Genomic DNA, 22339 nt, shown 5'->3' on the forward strand with positions numbered 1-22339 from the left:
ATAATTATAATTTGTATTGAATTCCCTTAAAATAAAGGCATTAAGGAGTGCCTATTAGTATATTTTAAACAAATAATAAAGAAGGGAAATCTTTTTAAGCTTAAATATGGAATTTCTTAATTTGGATTGCCTTTGTGGCATATCCGCGAATCTTGAATCTAAATCTGTTTCATTCGTCGATATAGGTTAATAAACTAAAATGCATGTGAACTCCAGAACTAAGCGTAGTTGCGTCCAAATACACTAAGGTTAACGGGTTCCGCATTCTTGACGGGACGTTTGAGCTTGTTCCATAGACAGTACGTGTACAATGCCTTATATAGGAAGTAACGCCGTTAACAAGGCGAGTTAGTATCAAATCCGAGTTACCTGTATGGTTTTGATACCGACTTGTATGTGATGTAGATTATTTTGTAAGAATTATTACAAATTGTACATTTTCAAGTGGATGTAAGATAATTTGTTAATATTTTTATTAATAGAATGATGTTTGAATACAAGCCGTAACATCTGTATCATGTTATAAAAACTAGTCATGGTAGAACATTTATTGAAGTAATATTGTATAATTATAATAATTATGCATGTTTATAGTTGATTTTCTTTATGATAATTGTGTTTATAGTGACTTTACAATTAAAGTCAATTAATCAAATAATTGTGTTAATAGTGGTTTTGATATAGATTTTATTTTTTAAAGATAAGCTAAGTTATCATAAGTATTGGCTTCACTTTCTGATGGTAAGACAGCAGGCTTCCAGTCAGAAGTTGGTCTGAAGAGATCCATTCCTCGCTGAAAAAATATTTAATTGTTAATTGTGGTCTAAACGAATTTATAGTGGCAAAAATGAAACAAAAACTAGGAAATAGTTGATTACTAATGAAGTCTTATCAAATTTATTTTCAGTTCATTTAATAGTTAATATAATTAATATATTTATTATAACAGCGGCCATTTATTTCTTAAACAAATTTTGTAGATATTTATATGTTCTTTAATATTGTGGATTTTTTTTGTCTATCATCAATAGTTTTCACAGCGCATGCGATGAAAGATATTTTATATGCATTTTTTTATACCTTGGGTAACATTATTGTAGTTTTAATAGGGATCCTTATTTTTTCTTGCAATTAAAATAGCCTATACTTATCAGTAATAACGTAGCATTTAAATGGTGTATGTATTAGTATAGATAGGGCATTAATTATAACTTAGTTCTTTTATTTTATAGATTGAAAATAATTCCTTACCAGCCTATAATAGGTTGTAACGCTACTTAACTAAAACGGCTCTACAAAGCAAAAATATTCCTTCAATTAGCAGTATTTCCTTAGATGAGCGCGCTAAGCCGACTCAAACATTTCCCCCTTATTTGTTAAAACGAAATCAGACTGATTACATACGTTTAAGTTTCTAAACTTAAATCTTTCGTCTCTTTCTGTGAAATTGTCTTTACCCTGTGATAATAAGAGACAAGGAAATGTGAACTTTATTTAACGAAGTGCAATTTTGACGAGTCATTGGTCTAGTGGTTAGTACCCCTGACTGCGAATCCAGGTCCCGGGTTCGATCCCCGGCTGAGACGAACATCGATGTTATGAGCATTTGGTGTTGTGCTTAGGTTTTGGGTGTTTAAATATGTATTTATATGTCTATCTATCTATAATATGTATGTATATCCGTTGACTAGTACCCATAACATAAGCTTCACCAGCTTAGCATGGGACTAGGTCAATTGGTGTGAATTGGCTTTAAAAAAAATAAAAAATTAGACTGAGGTTAACCTATATACATATTAAATTACACATTACTTAGACTTTATAAATTCTTTTGGCAACATTTCGATCGATAAGCTGTTTCAGTGCCAACAACGAAGTAGGCTTGTTTAAACGTTTTAATTATAGGTAAGATAAATTGAAAGCCACTGTTATATTTTCGGTATTAAAAAAAAATGCATTTATTTGGTCATGCTTCATAAATATATAAAAGTTTTCAAAAAAATATAAAAAGGTTTACAAAGCATATATTTTGAGGCCCTGTTTCAAGTATCAGACATATTTCTGTTTTATATAGATAATTTTCTTACATAAGCCTTTTGAAACATACGATTGTTTCGTCAAGATGATTTTTGTTATGAATTTAAATAACTAGCTGACCCGGCAAACGTCGTTTTGCCTTGTATATTATTTCTAGGAAACTTTTTTTAGCTCAATTAAAATAACAATTAACATTTAGGGGGATTAAAAATAGATATTCGAGACTTACTGAATATGCATAAAAATTTCTTAAGAATCAGTCGAGCCGTTTCGGAGGAGTATGGGAACGAACATTGTGACACGACAATTTTATATATTAGATTTAACAAACTATGTCATGATCATGTTTCTGCTTTTGAATGACGGTAAATAATTATAGTTAAGAAATTTAATAGTATTAAAATTACTCACATATCCTTTATATATAGCCCACATGACGCCCATAGGGAAAAATATAATTGTTGATATTCCAATAGCCCATCCAATAACATCCGCGAACAAAGGAAATTTATAGTTTCCATAACTAGGCGGCGTCCATTCCACCAGTACAAATATTAATATAGCCTTGAAATAAATAATTCGTTGTTAATAAAAATATTTTACCTTGCAGAAGATCTCTCATAATGTATGTTTATGTTTTATTGCAAGTGTAAGTAATTTATATTATTCATAGTATTGTCTTTTATTGACATAACCTTTACACATTTAAAGAAAACACTTTTTAACCGGATTAAAGTCATGTATTATTATAAATTTACAATTATTTGACATAATTTTAAAGTGCTTTACAGCGTGCGTGGTCACGGTGACTGAAGACAAAAGGTGTTGAATGTCAAAAAAATATCACACCTATAGAAAAACTTGCATTATCTGTATTTATTTCCCCGGAGTTGGTATCGACTAAAAGATGGAGGGTTTTGGCAGAAATGGCTCCGCAGAATTAATCCGGTTAAAATGTGTTTTCTTTAAATTTATATTATGGCAAGTGGGCCATTCGCCTTACCGAAACGAAATAAAGATCAATCAAGAAAATCAACGCTGCGATTATATGTCATACGCTTTAACCACTAAGGTAAGAATTCGAAACTTGGCGCTAAGTATGACTCTCTTATGCCAAGAACGCATTAGATTTGACAATTTTATTATTATTCTAACAAAGGATTCACAAACTATAGTGTAATGTATTGTGTCCATAGAGCTGTTTTTATTAAACTTAATAAAAATAAATATTAACAAGTCTATACAGCCAAGGAAATGCTGGTACGACTGACAGTAGGACGATGCGTGTAGTAGTATTTTTATGAGATTGACGAAGGCGAACTTCTAAAGGACATATTATATACTTATATACAGTGGATATAAAGTATAATATATTCCATACTTACAAAACTGACAAAAGGCACAGCAACCAGCCATACACTCTTCCAAAATAGTCTGAGTACAATATTGAATTTCATATTCATAGTTTCCAGATCTTGCAAAGCTCTATTTATACCATAGCTCCAAGATACGGCAGTCACCTTAAATTAATGTATAATTAAAAAAAATTGAATTACATACAAATGTGTTGCTAATTTTCTATATTCTTAGTAGTAGGCGATACTACGTGGATAAACCTCAATTAGTTAAAACTAGTATTGTCTTTTATTGACATAACTTCCACACATTTAATAATAAAACAATTTTTTACCGGATTGAAGTTATGTATTTACAATTATTTTTCATAATTTTAAATTTAACCGACGTTTCGCGTGCTTTACAGCGTGCGTGGTCACAGTGATTGAAGACAAAAGGTGTTGAATGTCAAAAAAGTATCACAGCTGTAGAAAAAGTTGTATTATCTGTATTTGTTTCCCCGGAGTTGGTATCGAAAAGATGGAGGGTTTTGGCAGAAATGGCTCACGGTGTCCTCTAATTAATCATTGTAAATACATAACTTCAATCCGGTAAAAAATTGTTTAATTAGTTAAAACTAATTAAAAAGGATCTAAAATCTAACTAATTCGTGTATTTTCAGAATGTCACAGGACTAAAAAGATGTTTTCTAAAACTGGGTTTCATTTCTGAGGCATTAAAATAGATGATTATTTATAAATTTTAGATTGCAAAATGCTAGTTTACTAAGTAAATTAAAAATACAGTTGCGATTAATCTAAGAGATTAAAGTCAAAATTAATGAAAGCAAAATAATTTAATAGTTTAATTCCAGAGTTGTGACTGTGGAAAACGATGTCCCGCGAGCTTAAAATATGATCTGCATAAGGCGAGCTTATGATTCTTGGCGTAATATTTAACTGCGAATAAGGTGAATTCTTAACTTTTTACTCAACATTTACTAGTTTATTAATTTAGTTAAAACATAGGGTAAATAGGGGTTATATTTAATAGGTACTTTCGCAGTTGAAGTGCCAAGAGCACAAAGAGTAAGAGCAGCAAGCCTCTAAATGTACATGACAACTGAGTTAATTATTATTTTTATAAGCCAGATAAATATCTGGAAAAATATATTACTTCTTAAGAACTGAAATCGTAATAAAACGCCTGAGTTTTCTTTTTAGAAAGCTTTTTTTATATAACAGCAGGGGGGGCAAACGGGCAAACGGGCAAACGGGCAGGAGGCTCACCTGATATTAAGTGATACCGCTCCCATGGACACTTAAAAGCAGAGGGCTCGCGAGTGCGTTGCCGGCCTTTTTTAATTGGTACGCTCATAAAGGACCCTAAGTCAAATTGGTTCCAAAATACTTAAGTGGACAGCTGGCATAGAGGTGGTGCGCTTGGGTTAACCACATCAGACCAGGCCAGGACACCTGAGACCAGGCTTTGAAAGTTATGAAACACTACCTATTTCAGAACCAAGTCGATATAGTAATAGCTGCGTAATTGAAGTTATTATTTTTATATCAATATACGAGTATATTTTAAAACAAAGTCACCACGTCTATCTGTCTGTCTATTAGCGATACAATCTGAAATTATGCATAGTCATGCTGTTCAACAATAGATCAAATGATTTATGATTTCTTGCATGGGTTATCTATGGAGCGTCAATGTCACAGGCCTTAGGTAATAAATTAAAAGGTAATTAATTAAATATATTCGACGTCCTGGTGGACAGAAAAACTGTGTCCAGTTTGTGCTTCCACCACACCAACTTCTTTTTAATTTAAGGTTTTGTATACAATAAATAAATAAAAATAAAAATAATGAAAAAGGTAGAGGTAGGTATATGATTTGTTTAGTTTACGGGTCACTGACGAAGGCAGTATTTGAGCCTATTTGAATATATATTGTTAAGGTTACTTACCTCTGCAATACCTATTAGTAGAATTGCCCATGAGGCTGTGTTCCAATCAAGTAGGGTAAATAGATAAACACCGCCACTGAAACACATCGGCAGCCCCAATAGAAAACACACAAAACACGTAAATGCCGTAACCTAGAAGCAAAGTATTAAATTGAATTAAAATGCGCTAGAATAAAGTTATTACTTTATTTATTACATTATACGCATAATTTATTTACAATTTTCTTAACCCACAAAGTAATATTAAACATTATTAAAAAGAAAATTAAACAGTTTGTTCCCTGTGGCATAAACTTTAACGCTGGCAACATTTCCTTGCTGTATTGCGATACATATTCGTTGAGCTAGGAAAGCACCAGCTCTGGGGTCACCGGTACTGTCTACCAGGCGCTAACTTAAATCTTTAATAAGCGCCTGTGCACGGCCCAAGAGTCTTTACTCCATGGGGAACAAAATCGAAGTTGGAGGAAAGTGTCTTATATTATAAAAAAATATTTGTAGAGAGAGAAGATTATGTACATTAATGGAAGATGTTTGTTAGTTAACAAATTATTTAGGTATTTTACTTGTTTGTTTATGTAAAAATAGGTAATTAGTTATCGCTTTTGGTATTGTTCGTTTTTCTCCTGTCTTATATGCCATTTTGGGGGACTACTAACACTATGCGGTGGCACTATTTTACGTGCATTATTTAATTTTATCGTGTTATTGTGCCATTCCAAATTTGGTGGTATTTAATTTATTAATTGAGAAAGGTTTTAATACACAAATTAGTTTTGTCAAAATTTTACACATAACATATTATATACCTTCTAGGAAGTGGTTGGGGATCAACTTTTTTTTAATTATTTTTTTACCAACTGCTTTTGCTGCTAACACAGCAAAAGCAAATAAGTATATTAAAGTTCAAATATATATAAATAATATTGATATGATTTTAGGGTTTTATATATCAGAGGTTCAAGCAAAACAATCGTTTTGGTAGAGGAAGAAAGTTCTCCTCGCTTTACAAATGTCTAATGCTACCGAACTGTGTCAACCTATAAAAATCGAAGGACGGCACTTAAACAACATTTAATAATCACATACCATCCAGTATCTTTTCCTCAATACTGGCCATCGATCAACTATCGTTGTATTAATTGCTTCTATACCCGCGAATTGACTTCCGAGCCCAAGAATAAACAGCATAAAGAAGAATAGGATGCACCAGAGCTGGGGTACTGGCATCTGTAGAAGAGCCTCTGGGTACACAACAAAAGCCAGACCGGGACCACTTTGGGCCACATCTGTAAAAATTAAATAGTTTAATAAAAATAATTATTATATTAAAAACTAGCCGTTTCGCGCCCGCTTTGCTGGACGAATTAAAATAAATTTTATGTTTCATTATTTTATTTTTTTTCATATTTTTATTATTCTTCTTTTTAACTTCCCGCTAAGAAAATTGAAATATTTCGAAAATCGAGTTTTTAACAGATGTTGACGTTTTGCGGTTCTAGGAAGCCTCTTTTGTTTTTATTAGCGGGAAAAATTTTCATAAAAGTAAAACAGAAATAAAAAAATGAAGGAACGTTGGAATTAAAAAAATAAATAGCCATAACCATCATTCGCATCGAATGGTGGTAGTTTCATGTCGATACGATCAGTGGTTTAAGCGTGAAAGAGCCTCAAACGAACACCATTTTCTTTTTATATATATATATAAGATAATATGGAAATTAAATGAATCAAAAAATACTTTAATAAAAATAACTTAATCAGACTTTTGAGCTGTAATCATTTTGTGGAGATCGGCTTGTGTAGATAACGGTTCTAATGAATAATTGATTGCGCACAATGAAGAGTACTCATAGTTGAAACGATTAAACTGCTTGTATTTACTGTTATTTTTTGGGGAGCTTTACCTCGTACTTGTTTATTACCTTGTATCCATTAATGGTAATTTTACCCGAGATATTAGGGTCTAATATACCTTTGGAACCTAAAATGCTAAGTCTAAGACTCGTAACGATTTCTATAATATTTAAGCATATGTAAAGATCATTTAACTTTCGCTCGAACGGTGAAGGAAAACATCGTGAGGAAACCGGCTCGCTCTAGACCCAAAAAATCGACGGCCTATTCAGGCACACGAGGCTGATCACCTACTTGGCTATTACATTAGCAAATAATCATGAAACAGATTCAGAGATCTGAGATCCAGGCCTAAAAAGCTTTTTAAGTTCTAAAAAGCTTATTTGTATGTTATTTTCTAGATCAGTGAACTAGAATAACAAGTTCCTATAAGGTATTACTGACTTATACAAATTTTCATTTTCTTTTACGATAAACTATAAAGTAAGTGTACGTAATTTAGTTTTCTACATTAGCTGCCCCCGCGAACTTCGTATCGCTTGAATATGATGATTTACGTAGCCTATGGTTCCCACCTTTCTATTTTCTGGAATTAAAACCTATTTATTCAATAAAAATAAATAACAACTTGGATTAACAACATTACTTGGATTTTTTAGTTTTTGTTTAAGTAAAAAAATTGTTATAAGCAAAGTATAAATATTTTTTTAACTTTAATGGCACGATCTTGTTAAGTATGTATGTAAGAAAGGCTCTACGAAGCGAAAATTTTTACGACCATTATTTAAACATTTTTTTTCACTTACAATTAAGACGTAGTTATATATAGGTAGTTCGAGAAAATTTCGTTAGTTAACAATTGTTTAACTTGTTGAAAAATTAACTTTAAGTAAAATTTCCAACGGGAATAAATTAGTTATAGTGTTCAGAACACACCATAATTTTTTCAAGTTTAAAAAAAAAAGTTCAATACCTTAAATAAATTAATTAATGTGCCGTACTCGCTTTTGACGCCACGCGCGCATCCTAAAAATGTCACGCGCAGACCTTTTTTCAGCGTTAAATTAAGTTATAACTTTTGCAATTTTTTATGTGCTAATACACGCTATTGGCACATTTTTCTAGACGTCATTCCGGATCCAATGAGCTATCGCACTAATTTTAAGAGCAGTATCTCTATTTTGTACCATTTTCAGCTTGTCGACTAGACTAATAATAAAATATGATGAGATTGAAGATATATAATTTATATTAGCGCGTTATGAATAATAAATTTGTATTGAAATAAATTTCATTGATCGTTCAATCAAGCGATCAATCAACTTTATTGATAAATATAAAACCAATGATAAGTAAAGACATAATCCTCGCATTAATTGTTGGGATATAATAATAATATATGTCGGAGTAATGGCGCTGGTATCAGCTGCCATTTTCATTATTTAATATGGTAAAGGTCAACAACTAAGGCTGGTCAATCGCTCTATGGCCACTGCTGATTCACGACAACGCTAGACCATACACTGCTTTTAAATTTGAGTTGCTTCAATTGGAATATCTAAGACATTCACCGTACTCCTCGAACCTTGCTACAACAGATTACCATTTTTTCGAAATTTGGATAACTTCTTAGGTAAAAAATTGTAAAGGTAAAGGGGCAATCGAAACCGCCTTCAAAGATTGTATTGATTCCCGTCCGAATGGTTTTTTTTAGTAAAGGGATCAATGAACTGTCTATAAGATGGCAAAAGTGAATACATAGCAATGGACAATAAACAATAAACATACTTTGATTAATTAACTGTGTCCAGTTTGTGTTTCCACCACACTAACTTCTTTCTATTTAAGATCATGTATATAATAAATAAATTAAACATATTCTATTTAAAAAAATCTGCTTTTTATTCCTCCCATAAAAAAACTCCAATTTCATATGTAAGGACCTAATATAAAGTTTTATCGTTCTTTTTTTTACCTTTATAAGAACGTTTTAAAATTATTAAGTTTATTTTATCTACAAGAAACATGCAAATGATCTGAAATTCCTCGACTCGAAACTCATTATGAAGTCTCTGAGTACCTCATAAAAACAGTGGCTTAATAATGCGCATTATCAGTAAATGTGTGGCAGATTTATTACAAAAATGTCGATAATACATAATCTATCGATTCCCTATCATTAATGTACGATATGAATAAACAAATTGATTTCACTCATTTTCCGATGAACTATCAGTTTTTGACGTGAAATTATATCGTATTAATACTTGAGAATTAATTTAAATCTGTTTAATAGTTCATTATTATTGATCGTTTTTTAAGCCTGGTAATGATTTGTAAGACAACCAAACTTAATGATTAAAAAGGAAAATTGTGCCTTTTATTTTATAATGATAAACTATCTATGTATATCGTTTGTACTGTGCATGTTCAACATGAATACTGCTAGGTATACTGGTATATATATGTAAAAAAAAAAATTGCATTTTGAAATAATGCACTATTTTGTCTCTTTCACCCATGTCGTGTTAACGCTATGCAAGCAAGGCAAGTGTTTAGGCAATGTTCGTGTCATAGGTTCGGTCACTGGTTGTACCAATGGATTTTTAATACTTTTTGTACTACTCGTACGAGATAATGTTATGAGGAAACCGGCATTTTGTGAGACCTAGGTGAGACCCAAAATAGTGTAGGCATATTTCATTTTTAGAAAAAGTATAATAAAAAATATACTTTACGGTGGCGATAAGAACGTAAAGGCAACATTTAGATACCCCCGTGCCAACATTACATGACATATAGTTATTCAAAGTCAAGATTAAACACTCATTACTTCCGTCAAAAACGTACCAGATCTTGACGCGGGAATCGGAGGAATATAAAGAGGTGACAATACGTAATACATACCATCAACGCTAACTCCCATCTTATTAGCTTGGAAGCCCAGCACTGAGAAAATGACGAATCCAGCGTAAATCGATGTAAGAAAATTCGCGACACAGACAAACACAGCATCAAAGTGAGAGTTATTTGTAAATTTGTTGTACGATGCAAGAGTCACCAGAGACCCGCAAGCAACACCGAAAGAGTAGAATGTCTGAAAAATTTAAGTAATTATCAACAATTCCTATATTTTAGTTAAGCGATGAATTAGCTCTACTGAGAGATCTAAGGCATCTAGGTGGTATTTTGTTCTTAGTAACACAACAAACACGTTGGGAAGGCTCAACTTTTATGAATAAGCTCATATAATATACATCTACACTCTATCTCTTACCATCATATTATTACACCGTTTTTTAGAAAAAGACACTTGGCAATTAAAAAGTATGATTAGATCGATTTAGTTTATAATTTAAAAAAAAATATTATGAAGCATAAGATACAGGTATCACTTATTCCACGTCATTAAATTTGAATCTGTAGGCATTCCTACTCATCGGCAAAGAAGACACAGGGTGTTGGCCGAGAGAAAAAGCCGGCGTAAAAAACTCTCGGTACTCTTTTAAAATAGCAAATCATCAAACAACACTTATTTTAAAACATATATCGCAAATTAATTAAAAGTAGCCTGTCTAGCATTAGTCCCAGGTCCTTTTATCAACTAGATAATCGTTAACTTTATAGTAAGCCTTTTTACACAGCTTTTCTTTAATACATTTGTTAAATTTATTAAAAGGTAGAGATAAAAGAGCCTCTGGGATTTTATTAAAGAAGAGTATCTCTTTGCCAAAAAAAGAATTACTAACTTTAGATAGTCTAGTGCGTTTATTCCGAGTATTAACATTGTGCGTATGTTCTATTCTAGTAAACTTATCACTATTTTTGTATACATACATAATATTTTCATAAATATATTGCGAGGGAAAGGTTGAATATTAATTTCCTTGAATTTATCTCTTAGAGATTCCCTACAATTTAAATTATAGATTGCACGAATAGCCCTCTTCTGCAGGATGAAAATAGTTTCGACATCAGCAGCATGACCCCATAATAATAAGCCATAAGTCATTAAGCTGTGAAAGTAACTAAAATAAACAAGATTTTTTTTAACCGCGTAAGCTACAGAACTAAGTCTCTTCGCCAATCCGTTTATATGAGAGGACCACTGAAGTGTTGAATCCACGGTGATTCCAAGAAATACAGTTGTATCATCCAGATTCAATTCTTCATCATTTATAATTGGTCTAGTATCCATGACCCTTGCATATTTTGCACAAAGTTTAATGCATTTTGTCTTTTTTGCATTAAGTAGAAGGTTATTCATACTAAACCAATCGACAAACAAAACTATCTGATGTTTTTTCTCTACCATGAAAGGTAGATCATTTAAATAAACAAGAAAGAGGAAAGGGCCAAGAATTGAGCCCTGTGGTACCCCCATATCTACTGCCGACCTAGAGGACTTCTTACCATTCACTTCAACCTTCTGAGTTCTACCATGTAAATTGGAAGTCAGAAGATTCAGTGCGGTATTCTTGATGCCATTGTGGCTGAGTTTCCCGATTAAGGTCTCGTGTTGGACACAATCAAATGCTTTGGATAAGTCGCAGAAAACACCTAAAGCTTAACTATATATCTATATGACTCAAAACCGGCATCGGCTGTCGAGCGACCCTTGGTAAAACCGAACTAATTATTATGTTATAATTTGTTTTCGTTAAAATAACTTACCAGTGTTTAATATAGTTTTTTCAAATATTTTACTACAAGTAGGTAGTACGGAAATTGGTCTAAAGTTACTGGGGTCTACTACCTGCTTTGAATAATGGAATAACTTTACTATGTTTCATTAGATCGGGAAACTCGCCACTTTCAATACAATTGTTGAAAATTATAGCTAGATGGGGAGCAATTACATCAATTATGCTACTAATTATTTTTACAGAAATACTCCAAAGATCGGTAGTGTTCTTAATTTCTATGGTTCTAAATATCTTAACTATATCGTCGGCACCAATGGGTCGGAATGTAAAACTGACCTTGCACTCATTTACATTATCTTTGAGCAGCAATTCAGCGAGGGCGGGAGATGATTGAAGAGACTTAGTAGTCGAAATTGGAATGTCAGAAAAGTATTTATAAAAAAATCGCTATCTCTTCGTTAGATTTGATTATAGTGTTATCGACACATAGTTCCATGTCTTGATTGCGATCTTTGACTCTTCCAGTTTCACTAACAATTATCCTCCAAGTCATTTTAGTTCCAATTTATTCACGTTACTTTAAAAAATATGATTGTCATATGCTGCCCATAAAAATATTACTCTACCTGAGAAGCAGCATCTCCCCAGACACGTGCGCTGAGAAGGTTTTCCCATCTCGGAGTCAGGTAGAATTGTATACCTTCACCAGCACCATCCAATGTTACACCTCTGATTAGAAGTGCCGTCAACATTACATACGGGAACAAGGCGGTGAAATATACAACTTTGCCCGCTGACTGTACACCCTAAAATGAATAAAGAAACATATAATACGTAGATTCATTACGAAGCGTCAGTCCACTTCAATGCAATTGCAAGACTTAATATCACTAAATTATGATTTGATTTATAAGACTAACAAACATACAGTTAAAAAAAAACTATCATCGTTAAAAGCTAAAGAATTCAAATACAGAGGTCTAGACTCCGAATATATTTTGTCCCATTCGGTGTCGAGACCCTCAGTTTGTGGGGTCCTAGCGCTATAAGGCCTTTTAAGGAAAAAGAAAAGTTAGTCGACATCACAGGAGACCGAAGAGCTGGCAGCTTCTGACAAAGAATTAAATTTCAAATGGGGATCGCTGTCAGTATCTTTGGAACCTTGCCTAAAGGGACTCCTTTTAATAATATATTTCAGTTACTATATAAATTTTTTTATTTGACTTATTATAGTAATGACAAATTGTATATAAATGTATAAGTTAAGATTTCATGAAAACATGACAAATCATATAGAAGTTATTATTAAGTAACGTTTCAGAGTGACATAAAGTATTTCCATAAACAGTTATAGTCATCATTTATACATGATAATACATTCTAATTAAACTAATTATTTAACAGCATTATTCATAGAAGGAGGGGCGTGTGCATCATCTCTTTATGACAATATTCTTTCTTGGAACTTGAGCGGCATAATAATATGCTTTTGCATTGACACCACTGCCGTTAACACTGGGTTAAAAGATATTCTCTCAGTGCAATAGATGGAAAAAGATGCTCTTTGTTAGGCTTGTCATCAACATAAATATAATGTAAATACAAAACACAAAAAGCTCCATCAGTCATTCATCAAGTCATTGGACCACAAGTACTGATCCTTAAACGATTTGAATTTGCTTGACCTTACATTGAGCAGAATAAGTTCCGTATTGTTTCTTCAGACCCTGAAGTTTTAAGATACATAGAAGTATAGAAGGCAGGACACTTTAATTTGCTGAAAAGCAGCTAAATTATTATCAGCCACGTGATGATTAATAATAATCATAAATAAGGATATAATTCAGAGCTCTAAAAGGTTTTCATGATAAAGAAATTTATTGCCTGTAGCTTGTTCAGAGACCAGTTTAACCAAAAATAATCTAAAGCCATTAATGAAATTTGCGTTTTCCTTGTTACGATTTATGTAATATCGCCGGTTCCAAGCTACTGTGGCAACTTCATCACTAAGTAATGACTTGTGGCTGTTAAAAAAATCAAAGAAATTTGAAAATATTAACAAAGTCATGTTCAAAAAAAGTAACGTTACGTTCTATATAAGAGTGGGTACGACATTGCGCAACGGCATATCATTGATTGAAGAATTTATTTAACAACCACAGAGTAAGACACCAACAATTCCTTCTTTTGGTTGTGAAAAAATTCAAGTAAAAGTACATTGATACAAAAAGATCTACTAATTTTAGCATTATTTTTTTATTCTATTTCTTATATGTATGCTTGTCTTTTTTGGAACTTGAACTACATATAATACAATAAAGATTTGGTCCAATCGAACCGGATTAGTATATTTGTTATTGGAATTTGGAACGAACGCGAAAACAATAGACGAGCGATAAGGATCTTTTGAAAACAAGTTGTTTACACCGTTTCTGCAGTTTAGAATGAATCTAACGATATTAAGTGAATCTTCGTTAATAGAACGGGATAAGTGTTTCATATTATGAATTACATATTGTGAATTGGAACAATAATTTCAGTGCTAACTATTAAGCAAATAATTATTAACAACTTTAGATGTGGGCAAGTCCAAGAATTTTTTAAAAAAATATCCTCAATCAAAACTTACTACTGGATATATCGGTGTGAGAATAAAGACTATAGAACAATACTGGGATGACTTTAAAAAGCCTCATCAAAGTGCAATTAAATGTACGCCGCGGGAACAAGGAGGTTCGATATCCTGTTTTTAAAAGAGTATTATTTTTGAATTGAAGAAATTGATTAATGCTTATTTATCGGATTTATTGCCACGTAATGGATATTATAAAGAATGCCAAAAAGGTGGCCCAGGTTTAAGTCTAGGTAAGTTACGTTACATTATTTAAAAACTATTGTGATGGGAGACGCAGAGTTATTGTGCGGCATAATACAATTACTGAAAACACAACAATTTGCAATTTTTCAAAAGACGTTTTGGTAATAAGAAAGTGATTGTAAATCTTACTTTAAAGTAATTATTTTCACAAATGAAGGTACTAAATTCGAACTCATCGTTTCAAATTAAATATATTTTAGATTCTACTTGAGAATATATCAATGCTTTAAATAGTTTACAAATTAACAACTACTTGGTATCCTATACTGATATGATGGTTGGATAAACAATTTATCAAGATTTATTAAAAGGTTGGAAGGAACACACGGATGACCCAGATTCGATCCCTTCTTAGAAGAAGATGAAGAACATAAACTTGAACTGGTATTCCTTATGGTTATACATTTGAAAGAAAAGCCGCTAACATGAAAATAAGTGAAGTTAAAAATAAACAAGATATAGTTAGAAAACCATTTTCCACTTTTTGAAAAGATCCAAACTACGTTTTCAACTGCAGATTTTTCAAAACAAAAACTAGTCAACAGTTCGAGAACTTGTCATTATAAAGGAAAACGGCTTGCCTCCTGCAAAATGGCTGCTGGTCGTTAAGGAGTTACATGCTGGACCTGATAATCTCATTAGAATAGTGACCTTTGTTACTGTTGTTGTGTTTGTGTGTTTGAGTGAAAAGACACACAAGCTTATTCTGCTTCCTAAAAGGGATGAATAAGGTATCAAGGTGGGCGAGTGTTCCAATATAGCTTTTACAATAAATTACCTATTTTAATAAGAGTAACTTTAGTAGTATTGCATATATATTCTGTATAAAAGAACAATTTAAATGATTTCAGATTATCAGGTTAGCTTTCTTTAATGTATAATTTGTTTTTTATAATATTAACTTGATGATTTATAAACAATTAAAAGAGTATAAAATATGTCAACAATATGTTAAAAAGATTCCAATCACAATTTACTGTTTGAATTAAACTTATTGTTTTATGGTGGGCGAAATGTCCAATTGTATTACAATTATTTGATTTTATTTCACCGTTCCGCAATTAATGTTGAACCCTAATGCAATAAACAATACAAAATAAAAAGTTAGCCCAATTAAGAAGCACCCTAAGTCGAGAGGCTATGCAATAGTTATTGAATGTTACAAAGCTTTGTATGTATATAAAAATTATGATAAATCAGGCATGCCCAGGTTCATTATTGTATGAATCATTTAAAATAATCATTAAAATATTACTCAGCGAGAGAACGCAATTAATCAAAAAATAACGAAGCTTACTGTGTAATATACTTAAATAATCGAATAAGGAATTACAAATCGCGACGAATTTGGGTATGATTCAATTTATTTTTTATCAATAGTTTTTAGAAAAAGATTACAAACATTTATCTTATAGGATATTCATAAATTGCATATAAATTTATGAAGAGTCTAGATAGAGAAATTAGAGATTTAACTTTTGTTACGTCGTCCATCATCGATCCCTACCTTAATAACGACGAGGAAAGCCACAAACCAACATCCGAATAGACATCCAACTAGATGCCACTGAATGGTTCCCCAATTCTCCCACGTTGCGTCTCCTACTCCCAACACACGCTGACTAAAACAAAGAACATAGGCATTAAATTTTTTTAATGTTTTTACATGGTTTCAAACTTACCTTTTTACACGCTTTATATTAGCTTCACCTGTATGTATGTATGTAACCGACTCCTTCGGACTCGATTTTGACCCACTTTAAAAGGACAGATTTAATTCAAACTTTATACACTTATAAAGAATCAGCGACAATATAATAATTTCATAGGTTTATCTCGAAAAACCATTGAATTTTTTTTTAAGTCAACAAAGCAATACGATTAAATTGAAACAACACGTATTGCTGCTAGGACTAAAAAGTGGAAAATAAATATAGTTTAAAAAAACTATAAAACACGCTTTTAAAGCACATCAAACTAAAAAGTGAAAAATAATTCCTAATTTAGGCTGAAAATGGTAATGAACAAAAAATACTGGTATTATTGTGAAAAAGCGTGGGTTGCTTGATAGACGAAAAATATGGCACAGAGCTTATAATAGTATTTTTGTATATAATATAATAAACTATATTTATACAATTGAGTATAGCATAAAGGAGTTGTATTCAAAGCGGGTAAAACAGTATCAAAACATATGATGAAAACTTTATGATGAAATTATCAATCATCGCGAAAAAAGATTGCGTGTAATTATTATTATTTATCTGTTATTTTTTATCACATACAAGATATAAACATACTTATAATACTCTTCCGAAGCCAATATTCTGGTTGCATTCGTGTACCAAGGCACTGTCTCAGACCCGTCCATACAGTATTTATCATTATATGGCTTGTATCCAGTCATTACGCAGATGTCTTCAATGCTCATACATTTTCGCATATAATAAGTTAAGTCTGCGGCGACACCAGTGTTGTTTTCCCTACATCTTGAGTCGTATTCTCCACTGTAGCAAACTAGAAGAATTCGAAATATATTTGTTAAATGCCTACACCGTAGACTTTGAGACTTGGGCACACAACAGTGGCCGCTGCAGTGGTTGAGTTAATCAAAGTGGTAAAAATAATTAAAATATCCAGGCAATATAATGTTATGAATCTTCTTATAAATTATGCTTATATCTTTTAATAATAAGAGTAAAAAATCTAATTCTCTTGTCCTAGCAGCTCCAATTTTTCTCATAACGGTATGCAATAATTTGACGAATATTTTTTTTGTCAAATAATTAATTCATAAATGTACCTTTTCAGCGCTTTGCATAAAATTGATAGGATACAAGGCTGACATACTAGAATTTCATTATCTATAAAAATTATATGGAAAGATATGCCTTTGTCTTTGTTACAAGAATTGTTTATTGTTCGAACACAACAATATCAGAGTTCTTCGTAAAGCGTAAAATTAAATGTATTATTTAGGATCATATCAGGGAGAAAATCTTTACATAGTCGTTTTTCGACGAGTCTATATCTGTACGCTTAAATATACATCTGATGCATAGATCAATAAGTTAGACTGATGTTTTGATAAGAGAAAGAATCATATGTATAATTTCTACATAGTATAAACATGGTAGATTCTACGTATCTTCTTTTAAGTCTTTTACATGAAGGTCTCCAGAAATAGCTTATAATTAGCTAGCAACTGCTACAAAACTATAAATATTTTATCAGTACAGTAAATCTGAAATTCGGCCGATTAATGTGCCAAATATCCATAACAATAATAGATGATAAAGGTTCATATACTTTAGTACTTTGAATGATATCCTTTTACGAGTTTAATATACTGGCGTGTCATAAAATTTATGACTTTACGCAAGAATTGCATCACGTCGCGATATAAGGAGTTCGGTGATTTATTTCTTACAATTTCGACTGTGAACCCGTGGAAATTTTATTTGAAAATGATAATAAAAGTCATATAACACCTGATGTGAAGCTGAGTCAAAAGTTTGAATGGAAATTCATTTTGATCAAACGATCCAAGTGGAATTTTACAATTGTACCCGTATAACAAGCGATATTTTGAACCTCGTATGACTGATTTTGGAAATAAACATTTATATCAAATAGGAGAAAATACTTCATCAGTATAAAACGTATATATATTTTCCTATTGAAATATAAACAAACACGACTATTTTACCTAAACTTATTATTATAGTATTATAACTTGACTATATTAAATGAAACCACATAAAATATGGTTTCTTAAATATTAAATACTTTTTACTATAAAACTCATTACTATATAAATATAATATCCAATGTTTAGATTCAGAACTATGGCCCCAGTTAGTCAAGTCTTTAAAGAGGGATAAGATGGATAATTTATGCAGAAGTATAATTAGAAATTAACTTACAATCAGTATTGTAATCGTTCGTGCATGTTCCCCACTCCAAGTTGCCTATTATCGACACCACAGTATAGTATAAGGTCCAAGCAACAATTATCATATAGTATACGGATATCATGCTGATCACCATCAAGGTACAGTATCCGACCCCAGAGAAGAACGGAGAAATTGCATGGAACGCCTTCAACGGACCAAGGGCGGTGTACTGTCCAACGTATAACTCCAAGTAGAATATTGGCAAGCCAACTATCATGATCATCAGAAAGAATGGAATAAGAAAAGCACCTGAAAACGAATTATTGTAGTGAATGTATGAAACAGAACGACTTTTTGTTGATTATAAAATCATTTTACATCCGTTTACACAAGAGCTAGGAACTGATAAGATAAATTTATAACTTAAGTTCTAACAATTTTTTAATTAAAATGTCAGGAAATTGAACATTGTTTTGAATTCAAGGCATGAAAATTATATCTGTTACTATGTAAAATACATAAATTATTACAAAATTATGGTATGATAAACATTGATATACAAAAACCCAAGATGCACAGTCTCGAATAAAAGTAACGCTCGAAAGTGTCCCGAAACACTATTTCTGTCCCTTTCTATAACAGTATGTCTATAACAGTATATGTTACAAGCATATATTATTGCGAAATCGACCTTACGCGAATTGCTTAAAGTTGTTATTACAACGCAGTGTATACGTACTTAAAGCAATAAAATTTTACGACCGACCGTGGTCGGTAGGACAAGGTATTGAGTGGAGTCGAACATGACTTTTTTATTTACAACTATTTAACATAATTTTAAATTTATCCGACTTTTCGGGTGCTTTACAGCGTGCGTGGTCACGTTGACTGAAGACAAAAGGTGTTGGATGTTAAATAGTTGTAAATTTATAATAAAACATGACTTTAATCCGGTTAAAAAGTTTTTTCTTTAAATTAAAAAAAAATGTTAAATTGGCTACCTCCTGACCTACACTTTATATAGCGTAAATATATTTGTCAAAAACTACACACAAAAAAGTTCAAAAGTACATAAATGTATTTATAAAAAAGAACAGAAATAAATAACATCGACTCCATTTATTAGACGCGAGACTATTTGAAATGAGCGCACAATTTAGAATGTTGCGCTCATTTTTTGAGGACGTTTTTTTGACGTTGAGTGTGCATCTTGGGTTTTTTGTATATCAATGTTTATCATACCATAATTTTGTAATAATTTATGTATTTTACATAGTAACAGATATAATTTTCATGCCTTGAATTCAAAACAATGATGATAAATCAAATATTTTACATTTAACGTAAATATTTTATTTGGAATACATATAAATAATGCCAGATAATACTGAATTCGTTGTTTTTTGCAGTCAGTACAGTTCAACTCGAACAAGGGATAATTATAACCTATAAATGATAAAACACACAAACTCAGCCCAATTACCAAAATTCTTTCAACGCCAACCATTCAATATAACTTAACTACTTAGCATAGTTGAAAGCCTCAAACCGAGGTATCACGATATGTGACTGCATTATGTCTTGAGGCCGTGCTGACGTATCTATCAGTAGCCACTTACCACCGCCATTCCTGTAGCATAGATACGGAAATCTCCAGACATTGCCCAGACCCACCGCGTAACCCAAACACGCTAGAATGAATTCCAGTGGACTACCCCATGATGCACGCTTCGGTGTTTCAGACCCGTTGACCGAAATGTCCTTTACTATATTCTGTGGAATATAATTTGGATGGTAAAATTATAAAGTTAAAATAATAAAATAGAACACGAAACACAATCGTTCGTTCATTTCGATTCGCTCCAATTTTGTGAAAACTGCTACTGTTACTCTATACCATTTTCAAATATTACATGAAAAATCAAGATGATTATTGCAAGCTTTTTACTTTTGGAAATATTGCAGTCACTTTATTAACCATTTTAAAGAGAAACTTTTAACACATCGTCTCAAACTTTTTGCCGCGTGTCGCATGTCGCGTGACGGTCGGCCGCAGAGTAGGGATAAAGTGAAATGCGCTCGTCATAGCAGCTAAGGCCAATATGGCGGCGCCTATAGTTCGCAGCAGCTGACCGTGTAGTCTGTAGACTATTTATTTAATATGTGTATAAAATCTAAATAATTGTTAAGTATTATGTATGTCGTACTCTCTAAGACACAGAGTTCAATAAAAATATTAGTTTTATTATTTCTCATTATCATTCCAATTTTCCAAGTATAAAATTAAGATTGATAATGCGATTTTTATACCCTTAATGGAATATTATTCCAAAAATTTTTAGTTTAATGTCTATAATGTGAAAAAAAAGTTTCACTTTTACCGTCGTTTCATAAAACCACACAATCCTTTTTATTTACTCTAGCCTTTTGAAGTACGTATCAAATTTATCGATTACCAAATTAAATTCTTGAAATTATATCATAATTACAACTAATCAATAAACTAAGATTCCTCGCGCGATAAATTTATCTCGCTGATGAAATATGTATAAAAAGATTAAAATATACATAATCAATATCTTTCTTTGTAAGAAGTGATCCTTTTGTCATCTCTTTGAAATGTCTACATTATTCAAAAGCTACATAAATAATTATTATGGTAAAATTGATTGTAATTTTATACGGTCTGATTAAAATATTAATAAATATGAACCATTATTGCTATTTCAGTAAATATTTTACCGAATAAAGATAATTTAAATTCATAGTCTTGTAATATCTGTTCTTGTAGAAATAATATAGGAGATAATCTATTAGGAATTTACTTGCCTCCTTCATAGAGTGATTTGCGTCAACCATTGTAAGTATGCAACTTTTGATTCTTCGTAGAAAAGGCAAAACTTGAAGGCGCACATCGACATACGAAACTTATCAACTTGAACGACTAATTTCACGAGACGACACTAAAAAACTGACCACTATCACTCAAATTTGTTATGTTATCAAAAATATAGATAACGATTCAATATCCTATCAGGTAAAATGAATGATTTTGGTATCTCAGATTAACTTCTGTAATAATTATTATAATCTGAGAATATTGAATAGAAATCCATTTACGAAATATGAATGTCAGTTTTATGGAAATTTTAAGACGTAGAGAGGTGATATCTCTCTTTATCTTCTACCGCATTTACCATGGAGAGTGTTCAGAGGAGTTGATAGGATTAATACCTGCAGCTGAGTTTCATCATTGAACGTCAAGGCAGAATGCGAAATTCCACCCGTTTCACCCCGACGTCCGTTTTTGCCGCGAAAAAACACTACGTGGAACCAGCTGGCCACTGAAGTATTTCCGAACCAATTTGAATTAGGGCCCTTTAAGAAAAGAGCGTTCTAATTCTTAAAAGGCCGGGAACGCACTCGCGCTCTCTAGCATTGAGAGTGGCGGTATTACTTAACAAGTGAGCCTCCTGCCCGTTTGCCCCATTTTCTATAAGAAAGGTTGATATATGAAGGTTTAAAATAAAATATATTTACCATCTCTTATGGCACTGTTATTTAACATGGCCGTATTTAACTCCACTGATCCAGAAACCTTTATTAAAGAAATCGACTTGAAATACCTTTTAATGTTTTCCTGTCTTGGTAAAATGTCTTCTCCATAAATACGTGATGACTTTAGATACTATGCCAGACTTTGATTAAACTTGGATTG

At 31.9% G+C, this 22339-nt stretch overlaps 1 protein-coding gene across 1 annotated transcript; it reads right to left on the reverse strand.

Annotated features, from left to right (window-relative positions):
- Window positions 1-673: 673 nt before the first annotated feature.
- LOC125053404 (sodium- and chloride-dependent glycine transporter 2-like) lies at window positions 674-21575 on the reverse strand. The gene is made up of 12 exons (XM_047654753.1): window positions 21451-21575; window positions 20241-20394; window positions 18652-18930; window positions 17026-17242; window positions 16233-16347; window positions 12474-12653; window positions 10109-10298; window positions 6434-6633; window positions 5345-5476; window positions 3423-3557; window positions 2449-2601; window positions 674-793 (listed from the first exon to the last, which is right to left on the reverse strand). The coding sequence occupies exons 1-12, from the start codon at window positions 21478-21480 to the stop codon at window positions 695-697; spliced, it is 1884 nt and encodes a 627-aa protein (XP_047510709.1). The 5' UTR covers window positions 21481-21575; the 3' UTR covers window positions 674-694.
- Window positions 21576-22339: the final 764 nt, after the last annotated feature.

Source organism: Pieris napi, chromosome 10 (assembly GCF_905475465.1).
Source record: "Pieris napi chromosome 10, ilPieNapi1.2, whole genome shotgun sequence".
In the NCBI taxonomy this organism is placed as follows: domain Eukaryota; kingdom Metazoa; phylum Arthropoda; class Insecta; order Lepidoptera; family Pieridae; genus Pieris; species Pieris napi.